Source organism: Cebus imitator, unplaced genomic scaffold, assembly GCF_001604975.1.
Source record: "Cebus imitator isolate Cc_AM_T3 unplaced genomic scaffold, Cebus_imitator-1.0 Scaffold107, whole genome shotgun sequence".
Classification (NCBI taxonomy): Eukaryota; Metazoa; Chordata; class Mammalia; order Primates; family Cebidae; genus Cebus; species Cebus imitator.
The window spans coordinates 2701007-2727167 of record NW_016107422.1 but is presented as its reverse complement, the minus strand read 5'-3'; the positions used below and the strand labels follow the sequence as shown (position 1 = coordinate 2727167).

At 40.8% G+C, this 26161-nt stretch overlaps 1 protein-coding gene across 4 annotated transcripts in view; it reads right to left on the bottom strand.

Annotated features, from left to right (window-relative positions):
- Nucleotides 1–26161, bottom strand: part of CUNH10orf143 (chromosome unknown C10orf143 homolog) — a 50974-nt gene that overhangs the window by 15388 nt on the left and 9425 nt on the right. For 2 of the 4 annotated variants that reach the window (XM_017537869.2, XM_017537870.2), the window contains exons 2-3: nt 8436–8594; nt 8265–8327 (exon numbers count right to left, since the gene is read on the bottom strand). In XM_017537869.2, the coding sequence (XP_017393358.1) occupies nt 8265–8327; nt 8436–8594 (222 nt within the window). Of the gene's footprint in view, nt 1–2253; nt 2479–7282; nt 7357–8264; nt 8328–8435; nt 8595–26161 lie in introns of all 4 variants that reach the window. The other 2 variants (XR_001827893.2, XR_005201746.1) reach the window with 2 other exon arrangements.

Genomic DNA, 26161 nt, shown 5'->3' with positions numbered 1-26161 from the left:
AGACGGAATTTCGCTCTCATTGCCCAGGCTGGAGTGCAATGGCACGATCTAGGCTCACCACAACCTCCGCCTCCTGGGTTCAAGCGATTCTCCTACCTCAGCCTCCCGAGTAGCTGGGACTACAGGCATGTGCCACCACGCCCAGCTAATTTTGTATTTTTAGTAGAGACATGTTTCTCCATGTTGGTCAGGCTGGTCTTGAACTCCCAACCTCAGGTGATCTGCCCACCTCGGCCTCCCAAAGTGCTGGGATTACAGGCATGAGCCACCACGCCCGGCTGTTATATTTTATATTTTTTACTGAAAATGTTAAAAGGTTTTCTTTTTTCCCATATTTAGGCTCTTAGTAACTCTCACCCCCACCCCCACCTCCTAGAATTTTGTGTGAGGCAGGGACCTAGTTTTATCCTTCCTCATATATTGATAACTAATTGCCCCGGCACAATTTATAGGCTTATATAAATCTGATTCATAATGGCTTAAAACTGCCACATATGCATGTTTAAAGATCTCATTTTTATTTCATTGGTTAGTCCATGCTTGGGCCAGTAACACATTAGCTTAGTGGTCACAGCTTTGTAATATATCTTGATATTTGATGGATAATTTCTCTCACTTGTTATTCTACCTCAAAATTGTTTGACCACATATGCCTTTCTTCAATTCTGGAAAATTCTCAGCCATTATCTTTTCAACTATTCTACTCAAACATTCTCTAAAGTCCTTCCTTCTGGATTTCCTAATGGGCCTTCTCATTCTTTCCTCTATGACTACCCCCAATTACACTTTCATACTTTCCATCTTTTTATCTCTCTTGCTATGCTTGGGGGGATTTATCCAGCTCTATCTTCTTCTAATTCACTAATTCTGTCTTTACCTGTGTCTAATCTGATGACTTTTTAAAAAAACTTTAATGAACATATCATGAACTTTTAGTTCTTCTATATTTTTTTCAAACTGTCTTCCTTTCTTATTATGGTTCTATTTCTTTTTAGTCACTTTTCAAAATGTAAAATAACTACAGTATACCTCTGAGGCATTGCAGGCTTGGTTGCAGAACGCTGTAATAAAGTGAGTCACACAAATTTTTTGGAACCAGAGCATAAGAAAGTTTCGTTTTATAATATGCTGTAGTCTATTAAGTATGCAACAGCATTCTGCCTAAAAAAAAGTACATACCATAATTTTAAAATACTTTATTATTAAAAAGTACAGACACAAAAGCATGAGGTGACAGTATCCTGTTGAGAAAATGGCACCAAATAGACTTGTTCAATGCAAGGTTGCGACAAATCTTCAGTGTATAAAAACCACAATATCTTCAAAGCATGATAAAGTGAAATGTAATAAAATGAGGTGTGCCTGTACTTTATATTGAACTTTATGTTATTCTATTATTTCAGATTCCTGGAGATTTAGATTCTACTGCCTGCTATATTTCCTGACCCCTCTTCTCACCATGGTAGTAGATTTGTTTATGTGCTTATTTTTCTATTGTGATCTTATCCTCAGGGGAGCTGTTTTGTCTCTGAATCTCCCATGCACTGGGTGGTGGAAGCATGCCTACAGGACAATTCTGCATCTGCTGCCACCCAAGGCCTTAAGAATTTCAATGGTCTGCAACTGTTTCTATGTCAGTGCTTCTACTTTTGGTTCCTATACAACTGAGATAAAATAAATTTGGAACCCACACCCATGCAGGGCCTGGTATTGTAATTTCCAGTCCCCTTTTAAGGTATAATTAGATCTTCAAGGCTCTAAACTTTATACAAGGATCCAAATTCTAGCTCCCACATGTCTGTAAGGCCAACATCACATCTATCTCTGGACATGAGCATTCTAGTTCCCAGCCCTGGGTGCATTCTAGGACCAAACCCAGCAAATGCCCAGACCCAGTAATGGCCACTAAAGAGTGTGTTGGTCCCAACAGCTCTGCTTTTGTTTTCTCTCTTCGACTATTACATGAACAACTGTGTGTTTTTATCAGACTCTACCCTGAGTCTCTGCAGCAGGAGGGGGGCACATCTGTGTTAGTTTTCCTAACATGTTTGTAGGAAGACAAAAGTGAACTTCTTTCTTTCTTCTCGTCATCTGAAGTCCTTTAGCTCCTTCAGCACCAGAAAATGATCTAAGTAATGGTTAAATTTTTTTAAAGGTAGTTTTTCAATATCCATATTCCAGAGAAACTACTCACTGTCGGCTACTGCTAGAAGCTAAACCTGAAGATTTTGTCAGCGGTCTATTCAGACTCACCTGTTCTGGAATTCATATTTGGCTCTACTGACACAGCCAGACTCTTCTGCAGTGTAGCTTATTCCCTCACAGTTCGAGCGGATCAGCCTGTGTCTTAGCCAAGAACTTCTCACTGTGTCTAGGGATGAAGTCCACAAAAGTCCACACTACCACTGCCACACTTCTCAGAGGGTGTTCGAGATTGACACCGGACCGCCAGCGTGGGGGAGAGATGCCAGCATGCTCCTGCAAACACACAGATCAGCCAAAGGCAGCAGAAAGCGGAGGGGGCTCCAAGCCAAGTGTTCAGGCCCCTGCCTTCCAGTCAACTATGGTGTGTGGCAGGCCAGTCGCTGAGCCCCTGGGGACCTCACTTTCCTTATCATAAATTGACGGGGTTAGACCAATGAACTCCAGGATCCTTGACAAACCTGGGGGGAGAAGTGCATGGAGCACAAACTTGATTCTACTGGAATAAACAATGAGGTTCCTGCTGATCCTCCGTGATTGTGTTTTCTTCTCTCAGGACAGAGGAAGAATGAACTGACAAGGATGCGTGCTATCCGCTGTGGCCGAGACAGGACACAAAGCAGGGCCTGTGTGCACATCGATCTCTGTTCACTGATGTCAGAACATTACATGTCCATCCTCGGCCCCGTCCCCCACTTGCCACTCGGACCCGCCCTAGCAAGCACAGGCAGTGTTCTCGGCCGTCACCGCAGGCGCCGGAGGAGGGCAGGGATCACTGGGTTCTGAGGTTTCCTGTTCTAGTGCAGTATTTATAGGTGATGCAGATGTAGCAAGCAATGACCAATAATTTACAGATGTGTAAACAAAATAAACAGAAACATTTTAAAGGTCACCCATTTGGAGATAAAAAGAAATACAAAGAAAAAAATGCATCCATTTAGAATCAGAATAATCATACTCTGGCTCCTCCTGCTGTCCCTAGAAGGGAAAACGGAACCAAAACAATTGGTTTGGACCAAACACCTCCCATCCCCTGCCCTTAATTTCTACTCCTACATTGCCTGTCTCCACACACACAGACACGCACACTCACCACATATGTACACAGACACACACATGCACACACACCATACACACCACACACACATAACTGCTGTCTGACAATAGATTTCAATGTCAAAAAGTGAATACTGCGGAGGCTTATTAAAACTGTTCCCTTGCTATTTGCCCTCAATGAAAAAAAAAAAAAAGCTTGCTAAGGCTAATGACAATGCTGGTATCCAGAATCAACGTGGGACCAAAGGTGCCGCAACACCAGGAAACATCATGTTTTGCATGCTGGCTTTTCAGTAGTAACTCCCTGCTAGTTTGAGCAATAAAAACCAATAATCGGCAGGGTGCGGAGGCTGACACCTGTAATCCCAGCACTTTGAGAGGCCAAGGTGGGCGGATCATGAGGTCAGGAGTTTGAGACCAGCCTGGCCAACTTGGTGAAGCCAAGTCTCTACTAAAATTACAAAAATTAGCTGGGTGTGGTAGAGTGCACCTGTAGTTCCAGCTACTCGGGAGGCTGAGGCAGGAGAATCGCTTGAACCCAGGCGGTGGAGGTTGCACTGAGCAGAGATCATGCCACTGCACTCCAGCCTGGGCAGCAGAGCGAGACTTTGTCTCAAAAAAAACAAAACCACAGATAAAAGGGAGTGAAGGAGCATTAGGGATGGGCAACACTGAAGGGCCTGATGGTATTTTTAAATTTCATGTCCAGGCTCTGGAGACTCATGTGGCTCATGACCAGGATCGGCCCTGCCAGCACTCTGGAGTGCCAAGCTTGTGAACTGCTGACTGGGCCCTTGCAGGAGACCACAAAGGCCCAGAGACCTCTGCTAGAAACAGCAACTTTTCTCCCCAGGAAAATCTGTCCGTTCGTTAGCTGATTAGCACAGGTAAGCAAACAGAAACCAAACTAGGTATATTTCAAACAGAGGGAATGTATCACAGATTTGGCTCCACAAATGACAGAAGAGATGAGAAGCCAACAGGGGAGCTATGCAGTTCGGTGCCGTGTCCCCACCCAAATCTCATCTCGAATTGTACTCCCCACGTGTGTCGGGGGGTGGGACATGACTGGATCATGGGGGTGGAATTCCTCTTGCTGTTCTCATGATAGAGAGTGAGTTCTCACAAGATCTGGTTGTTTGAATGTGTGTGGCACTTCCCCTCTCGCTCCGTCTCTTTCTCCTGCTGTGATGGTATGGAATGCTGGCTTCCCCTTTGCCTCCCACCACCACTGGAGGTCTCCTGAGGCCTCCCAGCCATACTTCCTGTATAGCCTGTGGAACTGTGAGTTAACTAGACCTCTTTTCTTTATAAATTATCCAGTCTCAGGTAGATCTTTTTTTTTTTTTGAGATGGCAGTCTCACCCAGGCTGGAGCGCAATGGTGCGATCTCTGCTCACTGCAACCTCCACCTCCCAGGTTCAAGCAATTCTCCTGCCTCAGCTGCCTCCCAAGCAGCTGAGATTACAGGCATCAGGTAGTTCTTCATAGCGCTGTGAAAATGGACTAATACAGGAGCCAAACACTCATCACCGTAAGAAGCCCCCTCCAAGGGCTGGGAGGACAAAGGGAGGAGGAAGTGTGACCTCAGACCCGGGAGCTGGTGGACCTGGCAGGAGCTGGTGGACCTGGCAGGAGCTGGGCCCAGAGGGAATGCTCTGCAGAAGCTGTATCCTGGGACAGAGAAGAAAGAGAGAAAGAGAGAGAGAGAGAGAGCAAGAAAGAAACAGTCTGGCCTCCTCCCCCACATTCCTGTGTCCTGCCAATGCCTCCCGTTGGCTGGATTCTCCCAGAAGTCAGAAGCAAAGGAGTTTGGGAAACACAGTCTCCACAACACTGAGGACGGGCAGACAAAGGGAGTCAGAGCTGAGAAAAACCCAGGCAACAGGCCGACCATGACCCAGTAAGATCTGAGGGTGGCCCCTTCCAGATCCCAGATGATTCCAACACTGAGAGGCTACAAAATAACAAGAGATGGGAGACCTCTAGGAAAACATGGTGCTGAGGAAGTATCACCATCCCTCTCCTCAACCAATATCCTAAATCCTTTCTACAGATTTCTAACTTCTAAGCCTTCCTCCCCTTTTTATGTACCATCTTTTGATTATTTTGGAGACCTCTGGCAGCCTCCTAAGGTTTCATTTAGTTGATTTTAATTTGCAAGGAGCAGCTTCCTTTCCATGTCACACTTGGCTACCATGTGGCCCAAGCAAAAACAAGCCGTGTGGATCCAGAAAAGGAAGGCTGTGGCCCAGGCGACTGCCTGCCCAGCATGGGAGCCGCTGGTGGCAGGAAAGGAAGCCTCCTAGCGATGGCGATCATCCTCTATGTGGCTTGCAGCCCCAGACAGCGCACAACAGGGAGAGGGAACAGCCCAACCCTGGGCGGGAGCGGACACCCTGTACGTTGTAAGAAGGGATCCTACCACATTGATTTCCATCATCAATAACATGAGCAGGGTGATTCAGGGCTACAAGGAGACGATCGTAAATAATAATGTACAGCAGGAGGTGAACCCTAATGGTAATTACTCTAAGAAACCACCTCAGCCACTCCTGAAATAGCAACCGTTGTAGCAGCGGTTACAATGAGCCTGAATGGCTCAACAGAAATAGACTGAAATGCAAACTTGGAAAATGAGTTTGAAGAGGTCTACAGAGGAAGTCCTTGCATATGAGAAATATCAAGACCCTGCATGTGTGAGAAACAACTCAATCATAAATGTAAGGAAAAACAGGAACAGAAGGACCACCAAGCTCAGATGGCTATACTGAGAATTCAGAGCAGAGCAGAACAGATCAGATCAGCTGACATCCTACTAAGGTCAAAAATACACTAGAGAATTCAGGATGCAAATGAGCTTACTGGAGACAAGCCACCAAATAAACTGAGAATCACATACAAGTTCCCCATTAGGAATTCCACACAAACCACCCCTGATAGCACCTTGGCTTCTCTGTGACCAAGAGAACCTTTCTGAACCGCCTACCGCATCACGGGAGAGTGGGCAGGCCCACATGTCAGCAGGCATTTGTGAATGGAACTGCAAATTTAATAAAGTCTTCTGAAATTTGGAATTGTTCCCCATTGGTGATTTATTGTTAAGTACAACTCCCAGGGATCTTGCATTTCTAAAAATACTATTTGCTTTTTATTTAACACTGAACCTTTTGATGTTTTATAATACAAAAATAGTGTCTTATTATTTTAAAAGCTTAGGAGAGAAACTAGCCATATTATTAGAAAAAGAAGATATATGCAGCTATAGTCTGTTCAAATATCAAGAGGTGTGACTTTTCAAATTCACATTTCAATCTTTATTTACATTAGACTTTCAGAAATAGTGGGTGTAAATATTAAAACGCCCAAGCCTGGGTGAAATTTTATTGAGAATAACTACAAATAAAAGGAAACTGATTTTTTAAAGTCAGTTTCTGAAATTTAGATGAAAAGAATATTGAGTATTAAGCAAAAAAAATGATATTTACATATCAATGAAGGTTTTCTGCTCATAGATTCATTTCCTATGAAACGTAACAGAGCCAAGCTTGGGGAATTACAAAGAAAGGAAAAACCCTAATCAAATAGGTACTGTTGTTCAAACAGAATATTAGTCAAAATGATCCAATCAGTTGCTTGAACTAAGTTTTTTTTTCTTTAAGCCATTCATGCCAGAACACAAGCTCTCAAAGCATTAAGAATCTGTAGTACATTCCAAGTGTTTGCCTCCAACAGATGGGGGGATGTGAAAGATGCATTCCATGGAAATAGGGTGGGGACAAAGAAGGCATCGGTTGGTCTCAGCAAACACGGAATTCAACCCCAATGGGGACACAGTTCTCAAAGTAAGCATTATTCATTCATATTCTAGGATATGTCTAACAGCTACATGAATCAACCTAAACACACTAAATTCAAGTTGCTGGATCTTTAATTTCACCATTGTTCAGAATTATACCACAGAATACAACATAACCTATGAAAATTTTTCTAAAGAGAGAGTACAAAAAGTAGCAAAGTATACCTTCATGGAGTGAGGTTAATACTAAACTTTGTTTTCATATTCGTCTAAGGACTTCAGATAATCCGAGGTTCACCCTGTCATCAGACATGGTGACAGCTGTCAAGGTTTTAGGTCTTTGTTTGAAACAAAATCAGTGCTTATCACTATAAAACACAGTAGCTTAGAGTGTGTCAATTGAGGATCTCCATAATTTATTGACTCAATCTTTTGCTTATCAAAAACAGAGCAATACATTGCTCGAAAGATCTTTAGGGGGCAATCTCAGAAATACCCATATATACACACACAAATTCCTGGTTTCTATGTGGAAGTTAAATATAATTCTATTTTATTGCAATATTAAGATTTCAAATTTAAAATTAAAGAAACCCAAGAATTATAGCGGTTATCAAAGACATATTAACTTGTTCTTGGAGTACGTTCAAAATTAATAACAAAGGTATTATTATGCTAATATATACTTTATATTCTGCCCAATGGAAGAGACTGAGAATCTGACTCTGGCAGTTTCTGACCTCCCTTTACTTTGAATTAATGGTGTGAACACTGTGTTTCCTTCTGAAATCTGTGATTTATGTGAAGTTTATGATAGAAACATGCAAGAAAAGCTTAAACAGGGAAAAGAACAAAGCAATGTTGATTCCTATTTGGAAAATTAAATGAGAAAGATCTTTTCTCCAAGATGTCCTTAAATGATTCTCTATTTTAACCAAATCCAGTGACCTGGTCTCTTCCTTAAACCCTGTTTTTAGAAGGAATTTTAAATGTATTTGCAATTTCTATTTCCAATCTGAAGCTGGACAGAAATTAGTTTGTACACCAACAGAATGCTAAGAAAAGCTTAAATCAATCTTCACCTTTTTATTTACGTTCCTCATTCTTCAGAAACGTAATTGCAGTTTTTATTAACTTTGTTTTATGGATCTAATATTTAAGAAGAAGTCTATCTTTTATGTCACAGCAAGAAGGTTAATGCACTTACAGATTCCCCTGCAATACATCTTACGCAAGGCTGGGCCGAGCTCCTTCCACCATTCTGAGAAATCTATTTAACAAATCACAGTTGCAGATACATCAGAACAATGATTATTTACACTTTCTATTAAAATATTTAAACATGCTCACAACTGGATTGGTGGGCACAGGAACATACCCCTGTACTTGGCCTCCCCTGGCCGCTCTCTAGCCTCGGTGCTGGGGCTCTTGATGGAGGCTCCTGGTCCTCTGGGCCCCAGGACGCCAGGGCACAGGCGTGCAGCTGGTGGCAGCCATGCTCATGCCCACTGGTTTCTAATCTCCTGCATGCCCGTTTCTGAAACAAACAAAATTTCACTTTAGATGGTCTCATAAAGCACACAACACTCTAATTGAATTTGCTTTCAGAAAACTTCAGCTGCAAATGCAGACCCCTGTGGAGCTGGAAAACTTTATAGGGCATTTGAGGAGATGACTTTAAACTTTATCTTTTCAGAATAACAATCATCAATTACATTTAACCTCATTATTTCTTGCATTGTCTGATATTTACTTAGCTTTTGTACATTTAAAATAGTAATTTCAAATAATTTTGGCTGAAACTCTTGTAATAAACTATGGTGACTGGTTTATTGATATTGAAAATGTACAAAACCTATAAATTCTGTTTAAGAAACTAGTTATATGCTTTTGCTTGGTATCAAATTACATACTTTCTTAATACAATATGAATAATTCACATGTGACTACTTCTCTGTCTCACTGGCACTGAACAACAAATTAGTTTTATTTATTTCAAAGGTTGCACACACCGTTTATAACTGATAACCTTTGGGAAAGTTAGCATTTGGCTTTTACTTTTATGTGAACTAAAGAAAATAATTACAATCAGAATGCTCTAATGCTACAGAAAGAACTGCTCAGTTCCAAAGTCCCAAGATTTTGTGTATTTTTAGGGTAGCCATGTTGTAACGGACTCGGAGTTTCAGAGACAGGAGGATCTCTGTAAACAGTCAGAGGCCACTTTGGCCCAGGGCCAGCAATCCACCCCAGGAGCCCTGGCAGCCAGCCCGAGAGGACCCACTGCTGGACACCCTGACATCAGAACACACCTCATGGTACACTGGCACTCCCCGACTTCTTCAGTCACTTGCAGAGCACCTCTATGAGTTTTGCAAAATGTGTTTATTATCTGTACTATTATTATTTCATATATTCTTAATGAACTTTTTTCACTTAATGCATTTACACAATATAGAAATCTTATGACAAACTAGAAATGATACATTAAAAATGGGAGATAAAGGAAAAAGAAAGGAGAGGAGAATTCTCATTATTGTATAGTTCATTATTATATAAGCAATAGGTGAGTATTAACTGATACTGGAAAAAAACTGATAATCAGACAATAAAGGATTAAATAATAAAACAGCATACCTAAGGATATTAAATAGAATTAAATACAAATAATCACTAGAAAATACAAATCCTTCTACATCCAAAATTTTAAAAGAACAAGACCCAACTATATACTGTATACAAGGGATGCACTTAAAATCAAGTGATTCTGAAGGGCTGAAAATAAAAAGGATGGACAAAGGTATACTAAGGAAATAAAAATAAAAACAGAGCAGCAGCAGATCACATAGAACCAAAGTGTTAAATACAACCAAGGACTCTTCTTTAATGCTGAAAGCCACAGTCCACAGTGAAGACATAATACTCATAAACATCTATGAGCCAAATAATACAACTACAACCTTTATCAAAGACTACAGGAGATGTGGGCAAACACAATTAGAAATGTACTAATAACAGGAGGTTTCATACACCATTCTCAGTACAAAGCAGAACAAGTATACAGAAAACAAGTAAGGAGATAGATCTAAACAACATAATCAATCAAAGTTGACCTTATGGACATATATATTGAACTCTGTACCCTATAATAGAGAATACACGTTCCTCCCAAGAACCCACAGCACAGTCACAACTGATTGCATTAAAGGGAAAAAAAGCCAATGATTTCCATGTGGTAGAAACACAACCAATACTTCTGATTACAATGCAATAAACTATCAATTATTTAAAAAAAAACAAAAAAAACAGAAGGGCGCTCCACCTGGAAATGTAAGTCTTATTATTTATTAGATCATCAAACTGAAAGGACAAAATTAAGAAAAATAATAATTACAATGAAAATACTACATATCAGAATCCATGAAATACATTTAAAGCAGTAATCAGAGAAAAATTCATTGCACTTTTTTATCAATAAAAATGAAATGATGAAAATTAATAATTCCCAGCCAGACACAATGGCTCACGCCTGTAATCCCATCACTTTGGGAGGCTGGGGCAGGCAGATCGCTTGAGGTCAGGAGTTTGAGACCAGTCTGGGCCACATGGTAAAACCCTGTCTCTCTACCAGAAAGTATAAAAATTAGCCAGGCGTGGTGGTGTGCCTGCAGTCCCAGCTACTCAGTAGGCTGAGGGGGGAAGACTGAACCCAGAAGGCTGAGGCTGCAGTGAGCCAAGATCATGCCACTGCACTCCAGCCTGGGTAACAGAGTGAGCCTGTTTGAAAAAATAAGTAATAATAACAATAATAATTCCCAGCTCATAAAAACTAAGGAAAAAAAAACAAACCAAAAGAATTACACCAAGAAAAAATAAAGGAAAAAGCTAAAATTAATAAGAAAAAAGAATACATAAGATAAAATTAATGAGGTAGGGAATAGAAAAACAGATTTAATGTACAAATATAAATCCTGGTTTTTGGAGGGAAAAAAGAACTGTTTCTTAACAAATCACTAGTTAAGTTGGTCAAGAAAAAGGTGGAGCGAATACAAAAATAGGAAATAAGAAAGGACACAGGGGAAATATAATGAAACAGGAAATTTTTTAAATGTTAAGGGAATATTAAAATATAGATGAAACTGATAACTTCCTAAGGATAATCTGATTACTAAAACTGATCCCATTAGAGTAGAAAGCTTAAACTGATGATTTCCCAGAAGAAACAGAAAGAGTTATTAAGTAACCAGCCCACAAGAAGCCCCAGGACCAGACAGTTTCCCAGGGGAATTCTCCCAAACCTTCAAAGGCCAGGTAATGCCAACGCTCTATGAAAAAGATTCTAGCACACTGTCTCCTTCTATGAAGCAAATGTAACACTGATAAACCAGGCAGAAAGAACAAGAAAATAAAACTACACACCAATCAATTGCTCTTCAATATTGATACAAAAATATGAAATGAGGTCTAAGATATCAGAAATATTAGGAAACTATTAGTATCATGTACTATATTAATAAACATAAGGAAATAGTGTGATTACCTCCATAGATTCTGAAAAATCCCTTAACAAAATTTAAAATCTATTTATGATAAAGATTAAAGAAAACAGGAATTGAGGGGATATGCTGTTAAACATGATAAAATATACATTCCTTAACTCATTACTACATAAGGAAAAACTAATAGCGTTTCTACCACTATCAAGAACAGGGCAAAGATGCCCACTGTCTCCATTTCTGTTCAACATTGTATGACAGGTATTACCCAATATATTGAAACGAAAGAGATCAATGAGCAGTGTAAGAAGGAGTAAAGCCGTAAAACCGCTTCTATTTGCAGTTGATAACCATATATATCTGGAAACCCCCAGAGAGTCAACGATAAAGCTAACTCAAATAATAAAGGAATTCACTAATACAGAATTAATATACAAAAATCAATAGCTTTCAAATACAAAACAATAATCAGAGAAAACTCCATTTAAAATAACTGCAACAAACATTAAATACCTACAAACAAATTTAACAAGAATTGTACAAACTCTATACAAGGAGAATGCAAGACATTTTTGAAAGACACTAAAGGAGATTATGAACAAGAGAAATGACATACCCAACTCTTGGCTGGATAACCCAGTATTATAAAGATGACAGTTCTCCCTAAATTAATTTGTAAATTCAACATAATCCCAGTAAAAATCCCAGTAAACTATTTTTATAGAGTTACGCTAGTTGATACTAACGGTCACACTGAAAAACAAATGTGCAACAAGAGCCAGGAAAACTCTGAAGAAAAAAATAAAACAACTCCTGGACATTAAAATAAACCACACAGACTCCGTAATTAAACACGGTGGTACTGCTACACAAGCAGACAAACAGACCAATGTGGCAGCAATAAAAGTCCAGATATAAATTGAAATACATATGAAAGTTTGGCTTCAAATCACTGGGATAAGGATGGACTTTTATATATACATATATAATTATCTTCTTTTTTTTTTTTAGAGATGAGGAATCACTATATTGACCAGGCTGGTCTCAAACTCCTGGCCTCAAGCAATCCTCCCATGTAGGCCTTCCAAAGTGCTAAGATTATAAGCATGAGCCACTGTGCCCAGCAGGATGGACTTTTTAATACATGGTGCTGGGACAACTTAGAGCCATTTGGAGAAAAGAAATTTAGATCTGCACCTCACACCATGACATGGCTTGGCTGTGTCCCCACTCAAATCTCATCTTGAACTGTAGCTCCTATAATTCCCACATGCTGTGGCAGGGACCCACTGGAGGTAACTGAATCATGGGGGCAGTTCCCCCACAGTGTTTTCCTTGTAGTAAGTCTCACAAGATCTGATGTTTTTATAAGGGGCTCCCCTTTGGCTTGGCTCTCATTCTCTTTCATGCCCACTGCCAAGTAAGACGTACCTTTCCCCTTCTGCGATGATTGTGAGGCCTCTCCAGCCACATGGAATTGTGAGGCCATTAAATTTATTTTTCTTTATAATTTACCCAGTCTCTGGTATATCTTTATCAGCAGTGTGAAAACAGGCTAATACAACCACATACAAAACCAAACCAGATGCATCAGGGACTGAGTGTAAAAGATCTAATTATAAAGAACTACGCAATTCCTAGGAGAAAATACGAGTGAATTCTCTAATGTTGGTGTAGTGAAAGACTTTCTAACTATGATCCAAAATACAGAGGCAATAAAATCAAGATTGATAAGTTTGACTACGTGAAAATAAAAACTTCTGAAGAGCCAAATAAATCCTAAACAACATCCAAAAATAACTGATATATTGAAAGAAAAATGTTTGCAACATACACCATAGAAAAAGGGTGAGTAACTTGAATATAAGAACTATTACAGGCTGGATGTGGTGGCTCACACCTGTAATCCCAGAACTTTGGGAAGCAGAGGTGGGCGGATCACAAGGTGAGGAGTTCAAGACCAGCCTGGCCAATATGGTGAAACCCCGTATCTTCTAAAAAAAAAAAAAATACAAAAATTAGCTGGGCATGGTGGTGCACACCTGTAGTCCCAGGTACTTGGGAGGCTGAGGCAGGAGAACTGCTTGAAGCTGGGAGGCGGAGGTTGAACTGAGCCGAGATCACATCACTGCACTCCAGCCTGGGAGACTGAGCAAGACTCCATCTCAAAAAAAAAAGAAAAAAGAAAAAGAAAGAAACTATTACAAAAACTGAGATACAAAGGACCAAAAATCTGAAATATAAATGGAGAAAAGACATGAAGAATTTGCAAAAGCTATTAAAATGGTCTACAAACACGAAAAAAAAAATGTTCAAATGCACTCATATTTAGAGAAATACAAATTAAGACAACATCAAGAGAGCATTTACCATCAGAATGGCAAAAATTGCAGAGTGTGATGCAGCCCCTGTTGGTGAGGCTGCAGGAAAACAGGCACTTCCCACTGTGCTGGTGAGAATACAAATTCCTGCAGGGAAATTTGGCAATACCTAACAAAGCTATATGCAAATTTTTAACCAAGCAATTAGACCTCCAGAACCTACCCTAAACATACACCTCCAACAATGTGGAAAAGAAACACATTTGCACAGCTGTTCAATAGTGCAATATACTGGAAACAACCTAAAGACCCATATACAGGAGAGTGGTTGGAGAAACTATGGTACATCCAAGCAGTGAAGTACTATGCAACTGAGAAAAGGGAAAGGAAGATTTCCATAACTACTGGAGTAGACTGTGTTCCAGAATACACTGTTCAGTGCAGAAACCAATGTGTAAAAGAGTATCTATAATATGCTATCCATTGTGTACGAAAGAAAAGGTTATAAGAAAATAGACACTATCTGTTCATTTCTGCACACAAAATACAGGGAGGATATTGAGAAATGAAAGAGACTGCTTTCCTATAGAGAGTGGGTAGGAAAGGGTTGAGGAAAAGGGTGTCATGGGAACAGAAATTAAAAAGGTGCATATAGCTCTGCATTGAAAATATAAGTCAACCAGGACATCAGAGGAGGGGAATTCAATTGGAATACAAAAATAATAAACCTAACTACATTACAAATAAGTAGCGTAGCCCCACTGAAGAAAAGAAGTACTCCAAATAACTTTTAAAATTACTATTATGTCAGGAGTTCCAGACCAGCCTGGCCAACATGGTAAAACCCCTATCTCTACTGAAAATACAAAAATTAGCTCAGTGTGGTGGCATGCCTCTGTAATCCCAGCTACTCCGGAGGCTGAGGCAGGAGAATCACTTGAACCTGGGAGACAGAGGTTGTGGTGAGCCAAGATCGTGCCGCTGCACTCCAGCCTGGGCAACAAAGCAAGACTCCATCTCAAAAAAAAAGAAAACAAAAAACACTATTTTGACTAGAAATTCAAAGGCTAAAGACAAAAATCACTGTATAGAAATCCTGTACTCTAGGCTAGTCAATGTGCTTTTTACAGGGTTAGCAATTTTGAAACTACTTTATTGGCACTGGATAAATAATTAAACTCACTGTAAATAATGAGAGCTAAGTTTCTCACTGTTGGAGAAATAAGTTACAAATACAGAAAAGGGAGGGGCTACAATGAACCTAGTGGTGCTGAATTGGAATTTTTAATACATATCCAGACAGGGATATAGAAATATATATAAATATGTATGTGTGGGTTACTGTGTGTGCATAGATGTTTATGAATGGGTGTAATACACCCATACATACACACACACACACACATGCACACACACACACACACACACACACACACACACACATCCTAGCTGTGTCCACTAAGGACAATGGCATCCTAGTAGCAAGATTACACCTAGCACCTAGAAACTGGTTTCTAAATACCTTTTTCCCATAAAAGGAATCTGGACTCCACGGGAGGCAGCTGATTCAGGGAAGGAGCAGGGAAAATACGAGATGAGCCTGAAACACTTAGAAAGTGTTTGGGCCAAACACTTATGGGCCAAACACTTAGAAAGCTCTTATAAAATGAGGGCATGTCAAAAAGACATAGGCACCAACCTGAAGGACTGACTTCCTATTAGCCAAAGCTGGAATGATTTAAGCAATAAAATAAATAAAAATAGCAGTGGATTACAATCCACAGAATAAAGTAAATGCCTATTAGTCTACCCATATCAAAAATAATTGAGTAAATAAATGGGGGAGAAGGGACAGGACTTCCTTACAGCTGAATTCTCATTAATAAATGCAAAAGCAAAGAGGGACTTACACATTAAGTAAATACCACAGTAAAAAATATTGCAGGCAAGATCTAATAATAGATGCTAAAATCAGGAGGCAAAAGTTTAAGGAGAAACTGGATATTTGCACAGTCTCAAAATATCTTCCCCAAGATTTGTATTAATTATAAAGAGAAAAATATAACTTTTCAATGGATGAAACCATCTAAGCAAGTGACAAGGTTAACAACAGCAGTAGTATGACACAGATACATCCTCCATACAGTGTACCAAGATGGCACACCACCACCCCTCCAGTACTCATGCTGAAAATGCACACCCTGACTCTAATCATAAGAAAACGTTGGACAACTAAATAACTCAACAATAATTATTAAGTATTGAGGTCCTAAAAGACTGCCAAAGTGTCACAGATGGGAAGAGAGTAAGGAAACTCAACAAGTAAATGCAATGTGGAACCCTGGGTTAGATCTTGTGACAGGAAAAGGATATTAGTGGAAAAACTGGTAAAATTAGAATGAGGTCTATAGTAATCAGTACTGCACCAACATTAATTTCATAGCTTGCTAACTATACTAAGATTATTAACAAGCTTAAGTGAAAGATATATTTGAACTCTCCATACTATGTTTTTGCAACTTTTCTGTATGTGTAAAACTATTTAAAATAACAAGTTTTTTAAAATTAAAAGAATCTCTTGCAACCCTAATATGAAAGAAATATTGATCTAAACCAAATTGCCTTTTCAGAACCTCAACCCACTGATTCTAATTATTCCCCTTTGAGCAACTTAAACAAAGCGGCCGGGTGTGATGGCTCAGGCCTGTAATCCCAGCACTTTGGGAGGCCGAGGTAGGCAGATCGGGAGTTTGACACCAGGATGACCAACATGGCAAAACCCCATCTCTACTAAAAATACAAAAATTAGCTGGGTGTGGTACATGCCTTAATCTCAGCTACTCAGGAGGTTGAGGCAGGAGAATCACTTGAACTCAGGAGGCAGAGGTTGCAGTGAGCCGAGATCGCACCACTGCACTCCAGCCTGGGCGACAGAGTAAGACTCCATTACAAAAACGAAAAAGCCCCTTGTGTATGAGATAAACATCCTTTCAGATATTTGATGATCATTCTCGGACACTCTGGAAGTTTGTTCTCTCCAGCCAGACATCCTAGTCTCTCTCACTATTCCATTTCAGAGATGTTCTTCAGACTTCATAGCCTAGACATCATACTCCAGTGTTTCTAAATTGCCAATATCCCGTTTAAAATAAACCACGCAAAATATTTTCAATGCCATGTAATAGCAGAGTAGAATAACCGCTTGCCAAGACCTGGCCACTGTGTTTCCACAGGAGAAACCCCAGCAGCCGCAGCACACACAGGTCCACGCAAGCTCACCTCCGCTGCAGCCCCCTCAGCTTCTCCACGCAAACGTATTGCTTATTCAGTCATCGCTGTCTTCCTCTTTTTCTTCTTTTAATTTAACTGCAGGCTCTCCTATGTATACTAGTTAAATCTGATTTCCATGGAATATGTATATAGATTTGTGGCATATCAAAATATACTCAATCCTTGTTCTGCCATATATTACAGTAATCATATTAATCATCCTTAGGACTTTTGCAAATAATGCAGCCTTCTATGTGTTCACCTAAGTTGGATGAGAGTTTGAAGAACTAAGATCAAAGCTCTCAATCTCTGGTTATTCAGGATCTGCTCAATCCTCACAGTGCAAAGGAAGCGTGTTATGATAAAACTGGTTTGCTTTCAACTTTCAATCATCTGGATTAAAGGGAAAAAGTGGAAATATTAAGTATTCCCCACATAATTTTACAAGTTTCAATTTTCCCCCATCAGTAACATCACAGTAGCCTAATAGCAGTAATATTACTTCCCTTCCTCCTTTCTCAATAACATGGGACTTATTCAAAAGGAAAGCAAACAGGCATGCATGAATATGAATGAGAACCTGTACTTTCTGGATGAAATTTACAACACTTATGAAACTATATTCTACACCATTTCTGTGTGGTTGAATGACCATTGGCACATTAAGGTCAGCAGACTTGCGATTATCTGCAATGATGAGCTGACATTCTTAAAGGGGCACAGGGAGCTGAAGGGCCAGGGTCCCCACAGCCTGTGGTAGGATAAAGGAGAGCCAACTAGGGAATGTGAGGATGATATCTCAGTGGCACTCAGCCAGCAGAGTGAATTCATTTATTCATATTTTCTGTTTCTTACTGTGGATTACTGAGAGCTGACCACATATGATATTGATCTATACACTTACTTGGCAAATAGTTCAGTTGTCACGGATTGGCCTGGACCAAAGAAAGATGACTGCCACAGAGGCACTGACGTCTGGGCTGCTTGTGCTGAACGAGAGAGCTGTCGGCCTTCACAAAGGCAAATGAAGACTTACGTCAAACTAAAAAGACACTTGCACTACATAAACAAAAGGAAAATCCTGCGTATACACAATGACCCGACATAACAATAACTAGAGTAGATCAAGTGACCTCATCAAAGGTGAAGCAGGAGTGTGGCCAAGAAATACATGCTGTTTCAAAAGACGCTAAATTAAAATAGCAAACAGGGATGGTGCTGCCTCAAAGGTGGAAACACGCGAAGCTGCCACAGGTCTCAGGAACCTCGCTGCCTGTCCTGAGGGAGCGAGAGCAACCATTAGCTGAGGGGGCTTCTTCCTTTATTGGAGGTGATGGTCCCAAGTGAGCTTAATGAGTGAAGTGTCTGTAGGGAAGAGGGTGTTGAAGACTTAACAATTTGCCAGATATGAAATTCAAAGCCTTGGTTTCCATGCTGAGAAGAGCCAGCCCTTATAGAAACCAGATAGGGGACATTTCCCTAATGTCCTTGGAAACATAGAGCAAAGTCAGAGAGCAGCAAGAATGGTGAGCACAGCTCAGCACCGGCTCTGCCTCCGGGACAGGGTGGCGGGGGGGAGGGGGCGGCCCTGCTGGCAGCCTCCACTCTGGGCTCAAGAGGAGGGTGGAGAACAGAGAAGACGCATGGTTCTCTGGCCTCTTCAACAGAAAAGCACCATGCACCTTCTTCAGTCCTCAGAGCAGGAAAATGGCACACTGTTCAACATCAAACGCATTGGATTAAGCACACATATTACATGTGTTAACACGTGAACTGGCATAGGAGTTAAGTAAATATACAGCAAATTAAAATACCAAAGGAGCTGGCCGGGCACAGTGGCTCACGCCTGTAATCCCAGCATTTTGGGAGGCCAAGGCGAGTGGATCACTTGAGATCAGGAGTTCAAGACCAGCCTGGCCAACAGGGTGAAACCCCGTCTCTACTAAACATACAAAAAATTAGCCGAGCGTGGTGGCACGTGCCTGTAATTCCAGCTGCTGGGGCGGCTAAGGAAGGAGAATCGCTTGAACCTGGGAGGCAGAGGTTGCGGTGAACTGGGATTGTGCCATTGCACTCCAGCCTGGGCAACAAGAGCAAAATTCCATTTCAAAAATAATTAATTAATTAATTAATTAATTAAAATACCAAAGGAAATCATTAGAATTCAGGAATACAATTAACAATAAGTCCACAATATATTATATATAAAATAAAATAATCTAATCTTTCATTCTGAAGGTGTTTTGAGAATTTTTACTGACTAATGACCTTTATGCTGAAGATCACTTACAGTGGATGTGTGTAATGCTGGGTAACTGAGTCCTTAGTACCAGGAACTGTTGGCTGAGGGAGGTTTCTTAGTTCAGTTTAGTTCAAGTCCTACCACGATAAAGCTGCTTCTGCTGGATGGAGCAGCAGATATGGATGCCCACCGGCCTAAACACAGACAGGTAATGCTGAATGGCGCAAGATTAAGGCCCCAGAGACTGCCATTTAGAAAGAAAGCATGCGTTCCACCAAGTAAACGTTCATTTTCTATGACGTTTTCATTTGGAGAATGACCTTGTACTCTTAGGTTTCTTTCTATGATGCTTGGTACTGCATCAACTAGAGAGGGGCAGAAGTTAGGATTCTCACACTGAACTCCTGCATTACCAGGGCACGCTTGGGCTTTAACCAACTGGATTTAACATCTTGATACTGTGTCCTTTTTTAAAAAGACTCCTCAGCCTACTATGCTCAAGCTTTCAGTGCATACTCTTGACCAAGTTTAACTTGGCAAAGAGAAAGCAAGTTATGAGATGAGTAAGCCAACACTCAGAGTAAGAGGGCAACTTAATTCTAGGGGAGCTAGTTATCTTGAGATAATGTTCAAGTTGGCTTCATCCCTGGGAGGCAAGGCTGGTTCAACATATGCAAGTCAATAAACATAAACAGAACCAATGACAAAAACCACATGATCACCTCAATACATGCAGAAAAGGCCTTCGATAAAATTCAATACCCCTTCATATTAAAAATCTCAATAAACTAGGTATTGATGAAACATATCTCAAAATAATAAGAGCTATTTATGACAAACCCACAGCCAATATCATACTGAATGTGCAAAAGCTGGAAGCATTCTCTTTGAAAACCAGCACAAGACAAGGATGCCCTCTCCCATCACTTTTATTCAACACAGTATTGGAAGTTCTGGCCAAGGCAATCAGGCAAGAGAAAGAAATAAAGGTATTAAAATAGGAAGAGAGGAAGTCAAATTGTCCCTGTTTGCAGATGACATGATTGTATATATAGAAAGCCCTATCATCTCGGCCCCAAATCTCTTAAGCTCATAAGCAACTTCAGCAAAGTCTCAGGATAAAAAATCAATGTGCAAAAATCACAAGCATTCCTATACATCAATAGTAGACAAACAGACAGCCAAATCATGACTGAACTCCCATTCACAATTGCTACAAAGAGAATAAAATACCTAGGAATACAACTTACAAGGGATGTGAAGAACCCCTTCAGGGAGAACTACAAACCACTCCTCAAGGAAGTAAAAGAGGACACAAACAAATGGAAAAACATTCCATGCTCATGGATAGGAAGAATCAATATCATGGCCATACTGTCCAAAGCAATTTATACATCCAATGCTATCCCCATCAAGCTACCATTGACTTTCTTCACAGAATTAGAAAAAAGTACTTTAAATTTCATATGGAACCAAAAAAGAGCCTATATAGCCAAGACAATACTAAGCAAAAAGAACAAAGCTGGAGGCATCATGCTACCTGACTTCAAACTATACTATAAGGCTACAGTAAAAAAAACAGCATGGTACTGGTATCAAAACAGATATATTGACCAATGGAACAGAACAGAGGCCTCAGAAATAAAGCCACACGTCTACAACCATCTGATCTTTGACAAACCTGACAAAAACAAGCAATGGGGAAAGTATTCCCTATTTAATAAATGGTGTTGAGAAAAGTAGCTAGCCATATGCAAAAAAGTGAAACTGGACCCCCTCCTTATACCTTATATAAAAAATTAACCCAAGACAGATTAAAGGCTTAAACTTACGACCTAAAACCATAAAAACCCTAGGAGAAAACCTAGGCAGTACCATTTAGGACACAGGCATGGACAAAGACTTCATGACTAAAAACACCAAAAGCAATAGCAACAAAAGCCAAAATTGACAAATGGGATCTAATTAAACTGAAGAGCTTCTGCACAGCAAAAGAAGCTATCATGAGAGTGAACAGGCAACATATAGAATAGGCGAAAATTTTTGCAATCTACCCATCTGACAAAAGGCTTATATCCAGGTTCTACAAGGAACTTAAACAAATTTACAAGAAAAAAACCAGTAACCCCATCAAAAAGTGGACAAAGGATATGAACAGACATTTCTCAAAAGAAGACATTTATGCGGCCAACAAACATGAGAAAAACAGCTCATCATCACTGCTCATTAGAGAAATGCAAATCAAAACCATAATGAGATACCATCTCACACCAGCTAGAATGGCAATCATTAAAAAGTTAGGAATCAACAGCCAGGTGTGGTGGTTCACACCTGTAATCCCAGCACTTTGGGAGGCCAAGGCAGGTGGATCACCTGAGGTTAGGAGTTCGAGACCAGCCTGGCCAATGTGGCAAAACCTCATCTCTACTGAAAATATAAAAATTAGCCAGGCATGGTACTGCACGCCTATAATCCTAGCTACTTGGGAGGTTAAGGCAGGAGAATTGCTTGAACCTGGAGGGTGGAGGTTGAGTGAGCCAAGATCACACCACTTCACTCCAGCCTGGGTGAAAGAGTGAGACTCTATCTTAAAAAAAAGAAAGAAATGATTGAGGTTAGGCAAAACTGGCAGGTGAACACCTGCATTAGGGTTGTAACTAAAGATGAATTATCATTCATCAACTCCTATATCTAGACAGGATGATGGTGGAATCTCATTAAACTGAGTATAACAGTATAACATAGCTCAACAGATTGTTTTCAAGATGAAAAATGGGTGAGAGAATGCAACACCTTGTTCCTTAAGGAATGGGTTATAATGATTTAGACGAGTGACCACAGAAAGGCAAAATAAGGGTCAGGGGCCGCATCAACAGCTGGGATTTTCTAGGTTCTCATGGTGGGTATCTCACTCAGCAGATGAGCTATAAAACCTGCATCTGATAGGGTAAAACAAGCAAATTTAAATCTGAATCTTCTTTTTTTATTCAGATAGAGTCTCACTCTGTCGCCCAGGCTAGAGTGCAGTGGCACGATCTTGGCTCACTGCAACCTCCACCTCATGGGTTCAAGCGATTCTCCTGCCTCAGCCTCTCAAGTAGCTGGGGACTACAGCTGTGTGACACCATGTCCAGCTAGTTTTTGTATTTTTTTTGGTGAAGACAGGGTTTCAACATGTTGTCCAGGCTGGTCTCGAACTCCTGACCTCAAGTGGTCCCCCACCTCGGCCTCCCAAAGTCCTGGGATTACAGGCTTCAATCACTGTGCCCTGCCTGAATCTTCTTACTTTGTAAGTTAGGCCCCTTAGGGCTACTTGAATGAAGTTAAAGCCATTAATATGTTTAAGTGCTTTTGCTGACAAGGACTTAGAGCTTGACTGGCTAATTTCTCAACTGTTGGCAATATCAGATCTAAAAGACAACCACAGAGCAGAGTAAACACAAAATATCCTCAGCCTTTTTATGAACAGAAGTGGCTATTCATAATACCAGGAATTGGTGGAATTGGAACTTTACAGTTTACTGACATCTAAGTTTCCACAGTTGTGTCAAAAACATTCCAGGCTGAAAATCAAAATAAAGGCTCAAGCTTGCTCATTTCTGGACTAAAGGCATGGCCTGTGTGGGGGTATACATGAAAGGAAAACCACAATTGCCAAACAATGAGCACCAGACTGCTGTCGGGCCTGCAGAAGAATCCACGGCGGGAACAACAGCACAGCTACATAAAGTCACACTCACAGCTGACAAGCTGCACTCGGCGCAGAAAACTCACATTGCTAGTGGTTTCGCTTAGCAGTGAAGCTGCTGCTGCAGTGCACAAACTACGCTTTCCAAGACGATCTTAAAAATATTCTAAACCAAAACAGGGCAGAAAGCATTTAGCATTAACATTCTTACACTCTTAAAGGAGTCTCTCAAACTTAACATTATTGTATGTACACATGTATGTATGTGTTTCATTTTCCCTTTTTTTTTTTTTTTTTTTNTTTTTCAGATAGAGCATTCCTCTGTCACCCAGGCTAGAGTGCAGTGGTGTGATCTTGGCTCACTGGAACCTCTGCCCCTCCCACCCCCCAGGTCCAAGAGATTCTCCTGCCTCAGCCACCTGAGTAGCTGAGATTACAGGTGCATGCCACCACGCCCAGCTAATTTTTGTATTTTTGGTAGAGACGGGGTTTCACCAAGTTGGTCAGGTTGGTCTCAAATGCCTGACCTCAAGTGATCCAGCCGTCTCAGTCTCCCAAAGTGCTGGGATTACAGGCGTGAGCCACAGCGCCCGGCCTTCATTTCCTTTTTTTTTTTTTTTAAGACAGAGTCTTACTCTGTCACTAGGCACCAGGCTGGAGTGCAGTGGTGTGAACTCAGCTCACTGCAGCCTCCGCCTCCCAGGTTCAAACAATTCTCCTGCCTCAGCCTCCCAAGTAGCTGGGACCACAGACGTGCGCCACCACGCCCAGCTAATTTTTTTTTGTATTTTTAGTATAGACGGGGTTTCACCATGTTGGCCAGGATGGTCTTGATCTCTTGACCTCGTGATCCACCTGCCTCGGCCTCCCAAAGTGCTGGGATTACAGACGTGAGCCACCGTGCCCGGCCTTCATTTCCTTTTAAACTCTGACCCAAAATGCATTAACCAGCTTCCTCTTTGGGCCAAGTTGGACCAACAAGATTTACTCTTCTGTATGAACTGACCAAAAATGGACAAAATAGGGCCGCGTATGGTGGCTCACACCTGTAATCCCAGCACTTTAGAAGGCCAAGGCAGGTGTATCACCTGAGTTCAGAAGTACAAGTCCAGCCTGGCTAACATGATGAAACCCCATCTCTAACTTTTGTAAAAATACAAAAATCAGCTGGCATGGTGGAGTGCACCTGTAGTCCCAGCTACTTGGGAGGCTGAGGCATGAGAATAGCTTGAACCTGGGAGGCGGAGGCTGCAGTGAGCTACTGCACTCTAGCCTGGGCAACAGAGGGAGACTCTGTCTCAATAAAATAAAACAAAAACTAACAAAGAACTGACACAGATGTTAGATTTAGCAGAGAAGAACATTAAAAGACTTAATATAACCGTATATTTTCAAAATACTAAACAGAAACATGGAAGATATATTTTAAAAGATCAAAATCAAATGTTATAGGATCCAAATCAAATGCTATAATGTCTGGGATTAAAAATGCACTGGATGTATGTACAGTTAAACATTGCAGAAAAAAAGATTCATGAACTTGAAGGCACAGCAGTAGAAACTATCAGAAATCAAAAACAGAAAAGAGAGTTTTAAAAGTAATTATAGCATCAGGGAACTGTGGGACGACTATCAAGAAGCTTAATAGATGTGTAATTGGAGATCTAGAAGGAGAGGAAAGGAACAGAAGAAATATTGAAAGATACAATAGCTGAGGCTGGGCGTGGTGGCTCACGCCTATAATCCCAGCACTTTGGGAGGCCAAGGCAAGTGGATCGCCTGAGGTTAGGAGTTCGAGACCAGCCTGGCCAACATGGTGAAATCTCATGCCCACTAAAAATACAAAAAAGTAGCTGGGTGCGGTGGAGCATGCCTTAATCCCAGCTACTTGGGAGGCTGTGGCAGAAGAATTGCTGGAACTCGAGAGGCAGAGCTGAGATCACGCTACTGCACTCCAGCCTGGGTGACAGAGTGAGACTCTGTCTGGAAAAAAAAAATAACTATCTAGGCTGAAAATATTCTAAATTTGATGTAAACTATAAATCCAGAGAATCAAGAATCTCAATAACCCCAAGCACTGAATCATGAAGAAAACTATATGAGAGCACACAAAGAGCCAGCTGCTTAAAGCCACTGATAAAGGGAAACCTCAACGGCAGCCAGAGACGAGAGATGCATTTAACACTGAGGAACAGTGAGAGGAGGCTGCAGATCTCTCAATGGAAGCAACTGTGGCAAGACAGTGGAGCAACCTTTTCACATTATTGAAAGATAAAACCTATCAATTTAGAATTTCCACACACAGTGGAAGTATCTTTCAAAATAAGGTTAAAATTAAGACTTTTTCAGAATATAGAAGTTAAAAAAATGTATCACCAGCAAACCTGTCCTATAAGAAATGTTAGAAGACTTCTTCCAGGCAGAAAAAAAATTGAGGCCAGGCACAGTGGCTCATGCCTTGTAATCCCAACATTTTGGGAGGTTGAAGGCAGGTAGATTGCTTGAGCCCAGGGCTTTGAGACCAGCCTGGGCAACATGGCGAAAATATGTCTCTACAATAACATACAAAAATTAGCCAGGATGTGGTGGCACATGCCTGTATTCCCAGGTACTCAGAAGGCTGAGGTAGGATCACTTGAGATTGTAGTGAGCTGAGACCTTGCCACTGCACTCCAGCCAGGGCAACAGAGTGAGACCTTGTCTCAAAAAAAAAAAAAAAAAAAAAAAAAAAAAAAAAAAAAATTGATACCAGATGGAAAGATGAACCTAGAAGAATTCCTGGTATAACCCAGAAGAATGAGTTATACAAGGAATGCTAACTACATTATCAGTAGATAACCATATGGCTTTTTTCTTGTTACTGAAACTTCATTAAAAGATGACTGACTGTCAGGCCGGGTGTGGCGGCTCACCCCTGTAATCCCAGCACTTTGGGAGACTGAGGCAGGCAGATCATGAGGTCCAGAGTTTGAAACCAGCCTGACTAATGTGGTGAAACCGTATATCTACTAAAAATACAAAAATTAGCCAGGCGTGGTGGTGTGCACCTGTAATCCCAGCTACTTGGGAGGCTGAAGCAGGAGAATC